This window comes from Apus apus, chromosome 18 (assembly GCF_020740795.1).
Source record: "Apus apus isolate bApuApu2 chromosome 18, bApuApu2.pri.cur, whole genome shotgun sequence".
Classification (NCBI taxonomy): Eukaryota; Metazoa; Chordata; class Aves; order Apodiformes; family Apodidae; genus Apus; species Apus apus.
In genome coordinates, this window is record NC_067299.1 from 7896465 (window position 1) to 7908375 (window position 11911).

Below are 11911 nucleotides of genomic sequence, written 5' to 3' on the forward strand. Positions count from 1 at the left end.
CTCCCCCCCCACCCACCCCCATTTGCTTTTTCTGGTATCTGTTCTCAGAACACTGTCTATTTTCAGCTGGCCTCTTGGATGGGTTTTCATGGAAAATGAAGTCTATGCTGCCCTTAATTTAGATTGGATCAGAAGAAAAACATTTCTGTAAGAGAGAAAAGATCTGCTCATCTGGATGGGAAAAAGGGGGCGAGTTGGACAATTCAGATTTTCATGGATGAACTCTCTGGGGATCCAACAGCTCCGAGTATCTCACTCCAGGAACGGAACTGCTTCAACTACAGAGAGATCCCTGGAAACATGAGTCTCATCACAGCTTTTTCCATAATCTCCTTCCAACTGTCTATAATAGCTGTGTGGGTGTCCATAAGAATTAAATATTATATATATATATGGATATATACAAAGATACCTGAATACATTTGTGTATGAGGATGAAATATTGTATCTAGATGCATATATATATTATACCTAAATACATTTGTGTATAAGGCTAAAAACTTTTATACATATGTCTATATACATAGATTCCTATATACATTTATGACAAAAAGGGGAAGAAAAAGGAAGAACAATTTGAATTAGGCTTTTATAGACAAAAAAGGAGTCCCAGGCAGGTCTGAGCCAGCACTACAGAGCAGCCCTCTCACCTCCCAGGTCACCACAGGACTCCCCTCCAGAGGGGAGATCAAAACACCTCCCCTTCTGTGATGGGGTTTCCATTTACCTGCCACCAGCACAAGGTCCCTGACCTCCGAAGTGTGCAAAATCCCAGAAAACCTGCGAAAAAACCCAAAGGATGCCGTGCTCCCAGGGGAACCCTCTGGGATGGCCAGAGCAGGAGGACCAGGGACACAGCTTCATCGCTTCCCCTCTCCCCCCCCCCCACACTGCTGAGCTGGCCTTTTGGATTTTTATTTTTCCACTTGCTTCCCACCTTTTCCTTATTTTAGACCTTCTGTTGACTCGGAGGTTGCAGAATGGAAAAAGAAAAGTGCAAACAGGCAGGTAAAGGGAGGGTTATCCTGACCCTGGCTGCCCGGCTCCCGGGGACACGGGCGCTGCCTGCTCGGCACAATCCAGCTGAGCCTCCAGTTTTACAGGGCAAATCCCTGGGGATTTAGCTTTCAGAGCTGGGAACAGTCACTGCTCAGCTCATTGAGCTCCTCCTCAAGGATCTTCTTGAGCTTTCACTCCTCACAGCAAAGGAAGCAGAAGAGAGAATCTCCCCCTCCCACACACCCCTCCCCCCCAAAAAAACCAACTTTTATCCTCGACAAATGCAAGAAAAAGTGTTTTCAAACCAGACAAAGAACAAAAGAAAAAAAAGACTCAAACCAGATAATAAAGGCAAATATATCACACACCAAACATTGCTTTTGCTCAGAGGGTGGCTCTGTGAGGACTCCAGGGATGTTCCGCAAGACGTGCAAAAAAATAAAAAGAGGGGAAAAAAAAAGCCCTTTGGCCATTCATCCCCACAGAAGGACACAGGGACACAAGGAACAGCTTGCCCACCCACATCCAGTGGCTTGGGGGACCACAGGGATGCTCTGGAGGTGGTTCCACCAGGATGGAGCAAAACCCACGGGCGCTGGGGCTGCCCTGGCCCCGCGTCCCCCGCCCGGACGAGGCCACCCGCCACAGCCCTGCCCTTGGGTCTGAATTAACTCACATCCCTTCCCCGTCTTCCCCCCCCCCCCGCGCTGGTTTAAAATACACAGAGTGGTTTAAATAGCAGGAAACACCCAGAGCAAAAATACCACGGGCCAGGAACCCAGGGGCACAGGGGACACGCCAGAGCACGGAGCGGATTTCCTCCCCGAAGCATCGCACCCCCGACGGTGACAGGGACACTGGGCCAGGCCTGTCACACGTCCTCGAGTGCCTTCACCCTGCTGAGCCCGAGATGGGCTGGGACCTGCCTGCTCTTGCTAGAGAAAACACACCTTTTCACTGTCTGCTTTTTGTTTCCCCTTCTTAAAGGGATCTTTTCTCCCGAGGTGCCCCGTGGTGACCCACAAATGTCAGTGTGGGGGTAGGGGATGAGAAATACAAAGTATATAATATATCCCTATATTATAATAACACACTGATATATCATATTAATATATTGCAATCCTATATTATAATATTCCATATTGTATAGCAAACCAAATCTTTTCAATGTACATACATATATACACACACATCTCTCAAACGTGTTCGGTGCTAAACACTTCAGTTTGAGGAGGACTTGGATGTTCAGAGCAGACACACCTGCATTCAGGGGTGCTATGGGTCTGGGCTTCAAAAATAGGTACAAAATTTCAACTTCCAGCCCCCACGAGTCACTAAGAGGTTCCACTGTGTGCCCAGGGACACGTTGGACCAGGTAGGGCACAAGCATGGACCCCGTCCCAGGAGACAGACAGGACTGCTCCCAAACCACAGCATCATGACCTTGGACTTCCCACCTCTGTGGGTGAGAAAGAGAAGAAGCTTTTATAGGGTGATAACGAGCAGCCAAACCTCAAAAACTGGGAGGTTCCCACAAGAAAACAACCCAACAGATGCTACTTCTAGGCACGAGGTTAATCGCCAGCAAGGATTAATCCAATGTCTCTTCAAAAGAGCAACACGTTGGACCCAAATCCCACCCTCCTTCCATGAGACACCTGGCTCGACTCTGGCAAGTTGGGAAAGACCCCTGAGCATTAAATGCACGAATCCCTGAGGGAATAACAAGCCTCCTGTGCCCACACTGCCCCTCACCACCAGCACGGTCTACGTTCGGAGTGCTGGCAAAGCAGACAGCTGCCTGCAGCCCTGCCCGTGAGGGGTTAACCACCCACAGAGGAGCCTCTGGTTCATGCTCACGTCATGGAAATACTCAAGTAACCACAAATTTCTCTATTGCTTTTTGGCTCCAGTTCTTCAACATTTCTACACGACCAGCCCAGATCTCTGCTACCTGCTTTTCCGGTGCGGTCATTGGTACAGACAGCAGCTCAACTCAGCAGCCCCTCATTTCTTTATTACTTTCTTTAATATAGGTTACTGTTATACTTTTGCTACCAGCACTGAGAGGTAAACAAAGATCATGAGTCATCGTACCAACAAAACAAACAAAAAAAAAAGAAAAGAAGTTAAAAAAATAACCAGATGCACAATAATAAATGGGGGCGGGATGAGGAGCTGGTGCTTTCTGGGTTTTGTTGGGTGTTAATACTGCCCTGGGTTGGACTGAGCACCAGACAGTCCTGTCCTGCTGCTGCCTGCTCACCCCCAGTGGCCATGGATCCCTCTCCTCCATCCCTCCCATGTTCCCAGTTCTCCCAGTCTCCCCACCACCAGCTGTTCCTCCTGCCCAAGGTGCTCCCACTAGCCAGGAAGTGCTGCCTTTGCTGCCCTAACCCCACCTGAGATGCAATGGGAGGACATCCATGGAAGCTATGTGAGGACCAGGGGAAGGGGAGGGGAAAGAGAAAGGAGGGGGGGAAGGAAAAAAAACAGAAAGAAAGGAAAAAAGGAAAAAAGAAAATGGGAAAAAAAGCAAGGAGGAAACCCCACCCCTCTCCTGATAATCATAACCTGCCTTGATATTTCCGTCCTGCAACTGAGACCACCTGGAGTCACCTGCCAGGAGAGCTTTGTTGTTCTGCTTTCACTGCCTTAATCATGGAGTAAGGCTTTGGGGTTGCTCATAACTTCCTAATACTCCTTTGCACAGCCCCCAGACCATCAATGGAGATGGGACATCCAGAGATCCCCCAAGCCAGCTCCACGTGTCACAAGAAGGATTTTGTGGCTGGTCCAGACCCCTGATGCCTCACAAGGACAAACCCCTTCCCCAGGAGTAGGGCTAGACCAGCTGGGCCAGAAGCACAGGGTGCAGACACTCAGCATCTGGCTCATGGCTTACAAAGAAGAACCATATTTTAAAGAAACAACACATTTTGGAGGGACATCAGCATCCCACCCGACTGCAAATGCTGCACGCGGGAGAAAAAGCAAAGCTGGCTCCTCCAGAGGTTTGAGAATATGAAAAAATGTCAAATGACCTCACTTTTCAGGACCAGGAAAGAGAAATCTGAGGGCTTCGTGTGGCCCTGCCACCCTCAGGAGGTTTCTCACACCTTTCAGTGACCAGCTTGATCACAGCTGCTGATCACAACAGGAAAGTCACTCTTGGGGGAGGTTTTGGACAACCCTCCTGGCCACAGCTCTGGAGAGCTGTCCCAGGCAGCAAAGGCTGTGATGCAGGCAAGCTGTGGTTATCAGGTGAGGAAAGGAAAGGGGTTTTCTCATTGCTTTTTGTTTGGTTGTTGCTTTTTTTTTTAATCACCACCAGAAAATAACCACCATCAACTTTCAGTTGGACACGCTCAGCCCTGTCTCACCCCAGCACCTGCAATTTTGGGCACCCAAGCAGGGATGTCCCGTGGGGCTCAGTGCCAGGAGCATCACTTGGGCTGTGGACGTGCCAGATCTGAGCTGTGGGACAGGGCTGAGATTCCCCAGGAGCCTCCTGCTTTCACACCATCCCTTCTTGCAGGGGGAGATCAAAGGCTGAGCAACAAGGCAGCGACTTGGATGCTTCTCAAAACTGAAAATTCCTCTTGGGAGGGAGGAAGCAAAAAAGCAACAGCGGGTGTTGGGTGATGCTTTTCACTCCCAAAAAACAGTTTTGAGGGGAAGCTTTAAAAATAATAATTAAAAAAACCCAAACAACAACAGAGTGGGAACATCAATATCAATCGTATTTTTCAGAGATTTACCCTGAAGGGAGATGACCACAGAAATCTGACTCGGTAGCTTAAAATTGGATCTTGTGGTTGGAGAAGGCTTAAAACACACAGAAAGACCAAAGTTGTTAATAAAGCCAAGAGTGAGGGGCCATGTGGGAATGGGGAGGAGCACATCAGGTGGGGCAGAAACGCTTGGCTGCCAGAGGGAGGTCAAAAAAGGCACCTGGAATCCTGGGGAAGGGGATTGTCCCAGGGGAAGGGGATTGTCCCAGGGGAAGGGGTGAGTTGCTGCTAATGGGGGTTTCGGAGAACCTGCTGCAGGTGCATTTTGGAAAGATCACATTCCAAACCAGCATCCAGACACCCACAACGCATCCAGCTCCTCTGAAATCAGGAGTTTGTAGCACCAGCTCCACCACCCCCAGCTTTAAAACCAGTGGTGGAATCACAAATATGAATGAAATCACACCTGGGGCAACCCCAGGGGTGCACACAAGACCTGCACCAAAAAATCCCTTCCCCACCAGCTCAGCCCCTCCTCACCCTGGAGATGTTTTCCCTCCCTGGTTCCTGAAGCCTTTTAAGAGGAGACACCAGTTTTTCCAAACTCTTTCTGCACAGGGTTTTGTAAAGGTAGGGATGACAAGCAGGCAACCTCAGGGATGTAAATCCTGAGTTTCCTCTTGTCCAATTAGGAGTATTTGGTGGAGTCTCTCCCCTGATCCGAAGGCGCTCGCGAGGTTTTCATGCCTCAGCATTTCTCCTCAGGGATTTGGAGCAGAGGGGGGGGAAAAAAAACACAAACCAAAACAACCAACCAACCACCAAACCCCAGAGCATGTTTATGAATCAGGCTGTGAAGCGTGTGTTTCGGGGGTGGGAAAGGTGGGCGATGTGCAGAGGAACAGAGAGCAGAGTGAGATGAGTCAGAAAATGCTGCTTTCCCTCGCCAGCATCTCAAAGATTTCAGCATGAAATAGACCTTTTTTTTTTTTTTCTTTTCCTTTTTTTTTTTTTGAATTGTCAAGGGAGAGTTGGAGGGTAACCTTGGCTGGTTAGCAACCGCCAGCAGCTAATCAGACGTTAACTAATGCCCTGCAATTAAGGGTACACACGGTGGGGGGGGGTGCATGCAACAGATGTATGGACACATGTGGCCCTGGGGATAGGCTGGGAACAGGGTGGAAATAAAGCAGGGGCTGGGAGGGGTGCTCAGGCTGAAGAGCAAGAAGTCCTTTGTGAATGAGCCTTGGTGGGTTTTGGGAAAGCAGCAACACATCCCAGGCTGGATTTGGGCTCTGGTATGTTTCCTTCTCCTGCCCAGAGAAGCTCAGGCACAGACATGAAAAAATACACACTGGGGTTCTGAGATGACAGACTGGTTTGGGTTGGAGGGGACCTTAAAGATCACCCAGTTCCAGCCCCCTGCATGGGCAGGGACACCTCCCACCAGCTCAGGTTGCTCCAAGCCCCATCCAACCTGCCCTTCAACACTGCCAGGGATGGGGCAGCCACAGCTTCCCTGGGCAACCTGGGCCAGGCTCTCACCACCCTCACACTAAAGAGTTTGCTCCTCATGTCTCACCTAAATCTCCCCTCTTCCAGTTTTAATCCATTCCCCTTGTCCTCTCCCTCCCTGCCTGTGTATAAAGCCCCTCTCCTGCTAGAAAGCTCGTGGAGATGTAGAGAGGTGCGTTAGAAAAGAAAAACCAATTTAGTGATGGCTGTGAGTTCACCCAGAGCTGCAGCTGGTTTGAATAACCCTTCGAGCTGCCACCACATCAGGTCTGGTCCCATCACACCCTGCAGCAGGAGGTTTCAAAGAGCAGCAGGAGGTTTCAAAGAGCAGCAGGTGCCACATTGGGGATCAACCCCAGGAGCAGCCAGGGGACAGGACAGGACAGGTGAGATCCTGGGCAGGGCTGAGGGGGCAGAAAAGAAGAAGAGAGAGGAGAAGAGAGGAAAGGCAAGGAGAGATAAACACCCCTATGCTGCCAACAGCCCCGCTTGACTCCACTGACATTCACAGTCCATTTAGGTTAGCGATGAAGCAAATACAATTCTGCATATGCATTAATGCTGGCAATCTCCTGCCTGAGATGGCTGCTCATTTACACATGGAAATGCATTTAGGAGAGAGAAATCACAGCTAGATTTAAAGCAGAAAAAAAATCACTTGACTCTCCACTGGGCAACTCCCATTTATACCTGCCATCCCTTGGCAAAACTGAGATCAGGTCGGGGTAAGTTGTGCCCCTGGTTTTACACTGAGAAAAATGTTTGCACCCACGTCCTCCTGCTCAGCCTGTGATAAAATGAGATGCACCTTTTTTTTTTTTTTTTGCTTTTGTATTTTGATTTGAAGTGCTGGGGTCTAAAAAGCAACCTGTGGAGCTCAGTTGGGAAGTGCTCACCCAGCACCCGCGGAGCCTCCCAAGCGTTTGTGAGTTCAAAATTGACTTGGGAGATCCAGGAGCCTTTTGAGAATCACCACGGTGAGATCTCAACGTTCTGTGGCTTCTCCAGTTTCCTTGGCAAATGAAACAGCCACGCTGACGGCGCCGATGACAGATCTGAAACTAGAAGGAGAGCTCTTCCTAAATGGAGAAATATCTTCTTCCAGTCCAGTAATCTGTATCTCACTGCCAAGCCACCAACGAGAGATATTAAATAATCAGCATTGCTCTCTGCTTCCTCCTGCAAATATAACTGTGAGTACTGGAACTGAAAAAGCAATTTTAGGCTCCAAAAGAAAACCCCCTCCAAAAGAAAATCCCCTCCAAAAAAGAAAATATGTATTTTGTTCATATAAAACATGCCAACAGCCACTGCTTCTCACTTAACACTGGAGCTCGTTGCAGCTCATCTTTTTTAAATGCTTCAACACAATATATTGGTTTTTTTTAAAAAAAGCAGCTCCCTCAACTACGTTGGGAGGCAGGTTTTAAGAAGGATGATGTATTTTAGATTGTGATTCACGAGCACACTGGCAGTTTGATTTCAGGTTGAGAAGGAAATGAATGAATGTGAGACAGGAGGGTGCGAAAATGAAACTAGCTGAAGGTCTGCTTGGAACTTTAAGCCACACAAGATTTGAATTTTCTTCCCCCTTCTGCATTAGCTCAAGCAAGTCAACAAACTGCCCCGTGCTTCAGCTGCCAGAGCTTAATTTAAGCCCAAATTAAAATGCAGTTTAATACAGACCATCTTCAGGACCTGTGCCCTGGTGCAAGCCTGTCCCACGCTGCTCCCTGCAGCAGCTCTCCCAAACGGGGCATCTAAAGATACCCCAGAGCAGCCAGGGACATCAGCTCCTGCTGCTGTGACACAACCTGCAAGTTCTTGCCATGCTGAAAAAAGGCTGTTTGCTAAATATCAAAGTTTTAAACAAAACAACCCCCTCCCAAGAAAGCATGAAGGGTCCCATTCTGCACGATTTTGAGCTCTGCTAACCTGTGCCTCACCTGCCATGAGAAAAATATAAATGCTTCACAAAAATTGAAACAAAACCAGAAGCCTTGAAGGTCCTTGACCATGTTTTCACTGCTGGTTGCACTGCCCACGTTACTGCTCTTGATGTCTGTGCACATCAGACAGAGGCACAGAATGGCAGGGGTTGGAAGGGACCTGGCAGCGAGCTGGGCTGTCCTGGAGATGCAGAGCTCTGCTTTGGAGGTGAAAGCCATGGGACATCCCAAAGACCTTGAGAAACAACAGCCTGCAAGGAACACTAGACTGCATGGGAAGCAAAACTGTAGAGGGAGGTGAGCACAGAGCTATTGCTTGCAAGAGGGGAAGGAAGAAGAAGAGTGAAAAAAAAAAAAAAGAGACAGCTAACTGCCACCACTAGCCCTGAGCTTGGCACCTACGTCACGAGCTCCCTTTCTGGAGGCAGAGGCCAGTGGCACTGAGCAGCCAACGTGCCTGACTCAGCACCAGTGATTCACTTGGGCAAACAGGAGGACAAAGCCACCGTGAGCCCCTGATGGCTGCAGGTGACACGTTGCTGCAGGGCACAGCCACCCCCGAGGAGCCCAGGGATGGCAGAGAACCTCAGGAGCTGTTACACCTGGAAGTCAGGCACACTGCTTTGTAAGGATGGGGTTTGCATTTGCCCCCCCCCCAAAAAAAAAAAGCAGAGGGAGTACTCCCCTCCCAGCTCACTAGGTGGGTTCTCTCCTGCAAACACAAACCAGGTGTGATGCTCCAGCACTTTTGCCTCATGCTGGTACGAGCTCCCAAGTCCAGCCCTGCCTATGCTGAGTCAGGGAACGGAGCAGAAGCTGCCCAGCATGGGGAATGCTGGTGGGAATGGAGACCATGAGCACAGCCCAGCACGCAGGGCCTGTCTGGAGGAGGCACAGCCCTCTGACCCCACCTCACACAGCCCTCCCAAGGGATGCAGACAACAATCCTGCCAGCATCTCCGCCAGCTTTCCTTAGCTTCACCTGTGAAGATGAAGCAAAAAGCAGATGCAACAAGCTCCAACCCAGGAGAGAGTTTCCATGCTTATCTCCTTGCACAGATTCAAGAAAGGAATTGCTACCCCGAAGCACTGGAGCAAACTCCCCCTAAAGCCCTCCTCCTTCCCTTACACAGAGTTAACAACCATCACAGCTGCAACAATCAGAATCCCTATTATTTACCCGGGGAGGTTCAGGCACCCCTGCAGGTCCCTCCCACACACCCTGAGCACTTCAAAAAATATGAGTTTAAAAAAATCCCCTGCTCAGCCCCAAGGAGATCCCCAGCAGCTCAGAGAGGGATGCTGGGGTTGGTGAAGCTGGGGCACATCACCTCACCCTGTCTCCCTGGGCCACCCCTTCCTCTGCTGCAGCAGCACCCAGGGCCCATCCAGGGCTGCAGCTAGCTGGGAGTGGGGTGCCCCCACCACAACACCCTAGTTTTGGGTCTTCCTTCCTTCACTCACAGGCCATGGGAACACTTCTCCCCCTCTTCCAAGGGAAGTGATTCTCTACTCTGTTCTCATGCGACACCCCCCTGCAGTGCTGGGTCCAGTTCTGGGGTCCCCAACACGAGAAGGAGCTGTTGAAGCAAGTACAGAGGAGGCCATGAAGATGCTCAGAGGGCTGGAGCTCCTCTGCTCTGGAGACAGGCTGAGTTGGGGTTGTTCAGCCTGGAGAAGAAAAGGCTCCAGGGAGACCTGAGAGCACCTTCCAGTGCCTGAAGGGGCTCCAGGAAAGCTGGGGAGGGACTTGGGACAAGGGCTTGTGGCGAGGTGACAAAGTGGAACATGTTCAAACTGAAAGACTGGAGGGTTTTTATCAGATATTAGGAAGAAATTGTTGCTGTGAGGGTGGTGAGACAGTGGAACAGGTTGCCCAGAGAAGCTGTGGCTGCCCCATCCCTGGCAGTGTTGAAGGGCAGGTTGGATGGGGCCTGGAGCAGCCTGGGCTGGTGGGAGGTGTCCCTGCCCATGCAGGGGGGTTGGAACTTAGGTGGTCTTTAAGGTCCCTTCCAACCCGAACCAGCCTGTCATTCTGTGGCTCTCTAATGGCACAGCACAGCCCTCCCAGCTTCCAGACGCTCCTCCAGAGGAATTAACACCCCCACTAGTTGCCAGTGCCCCCCTTAATTACCCCTTCCCCGCAGCCAGCACATATTCCCCTAATCAACCAGGGTCCCGTAGCAAAGCCCCGCGGCTCCTCCACGACCCCCGGGGGTGCTGGGGGGTGTTCGGGGGGGGCAGGACATCACCCCACCCTGCCCCGGTCCCGGTCGGGAGGGTTCCTGTCCGAAGGGTCCCAACCACCCCCACCGGGACCCTGTGCCCCATCCCGACACCCCCAAGTCCCCCGGGGTTCCCCAACCCCTCCTAACCCCCCCCCCCCCCCAGCACCCCCCGCCCGTTCCCTCCCGTCCCGCCGCGCTCACCATTGGGTCCGTACTTCTCCCGGTTCCGGCGGACCTGCTCGGGGCTGAGCCCGCAGCTCTCGCTGACACCGAACCGGCGGAGAACGTCGAGCACCGGGAGGCTGTGGGCTGCCTCCATGCCCCGCCGGCGGCTCGGACCGGACCGGACCGAACCGAACCGGGGGAAGGGAGGCGAGCGGGTCGGGGGGCGGGGGGGGGGGGCTGCACGGAAGGCACCGGGCACAGCTCACACCGCGCACCCGCCGGACCTCTCGACCCGCCGCCGGGGACTGGCCAGACCCTCCCACCGGGACCGCCCCCCCCGTCCACCGGGACCGCCCCCCCCCCACACACACCGGGACCCCCCCCCCCCCCCCCCCCGGGACCGCCCCCCCTCCACCGGGACCGGCCCCCCCCCCAACGGGACCGCCCCCCCCCCTCCACCGGGACCGCCCCCCCCCCCCCCCGGGACAGCCCCCCCCCACCGGCACCTCCCCCGGGACCACGGGGATCACCCCCCTCCCGGGATTCCTCCCCCCCCCCCCATTCAGCGGGGCCGCCCCCCGCCCCCCCCGGTGGGATCGCCCCTCCATCCCCCCGACTTCCCGATTTCCCGCAGCCCCCGGAGCTGCCGGGTCCAGCCCTCCCAAAGGATCTCGTTCCCCCCCCGCCTTTAGCATTGTTAATTATATTATTAGTGTTATTATTGTTATTATTATCATGTCATCCCGAGCGCAAACACAGGCTGGCTGGAGAAGAGCCCTAAGGAGAAGGACCTGGGGGTGTTGGGGGCTGAGGAGCTCAGCATGAGCTGTCCATGTGCCCTGGAGCCCAGAAACCAACCCTGTCCTGGGCTGCATCCCCAGCAGCCTGACCAGCAGGGCCAGGGGGGAATTCTCCTCCTCTGCTCCACTCTGGTGAGACCCCCCTGCAGGGCTGGGGCCACTTCTGGGGTCCCCAGCACAAGAAGGACATGGAGCTCCTGGAGAGAGTCCAGAGGAGACCACAAAGATGATCCTTGGGCTGGAGCAGCTCTGCTTTAAGGACAGGCTGGGAGAGTTGGGATGTTCAGCCTGGAGAAGAGAAGGCTCCAGGGAGACCTTAGAGCAGCTTCCAGTGCCTGAAGGGGCTCCAGGAAAGCTGGGGAGGGACTTGGGACAAGGGCAGGGAGGGATGGGATGAGGGGGAATGGATTAAACTGGAAGAGGGGAGATGTAGGATAAACATTAAGAGGAAATTCTTCAGTGTGAGGGAGGTGAGACCCTGGCCCAGGCTGCCCAGGGAAGCTGTGGCTGCCCCATCCCTG

At 52.6% G+C, this 11911-nt stretch overlaps 1 protein-coding gene across 3 annotated transcripts in view; it reads right to left on the reverse strand.

Moving 5' to 3' along the window:
• The window catches only part of ATP2A3 (ATPase sarcoplasmic/endoplasmic reticulum Ca2+ transporting 3), a 119950-nt gene extending 109176 nt beyond the window's left edge, over nucleotides 1-10774 (reverse strand). For all 3 annotated transcript variants that reach the window (XR_007891200.1, XM_051635740.1, XM_051635739.1), the window contains exon 1: nucleotides 10627-10774. Coding sequence is in view for 2 of the 3 variants with exons in the window: in XM_051635740.1 (XP_051491700.1) it covers nucleotides 10627-10744 (118 nt within the window). In the remaining variant the exon portion in view is untranslated. The remainder of the gene's footprint in view (nucleotides 1-10626) is intronic.
• Between the last annotated feature and the right edge of the window lie 1137 nt (nucleotides 10775-11911).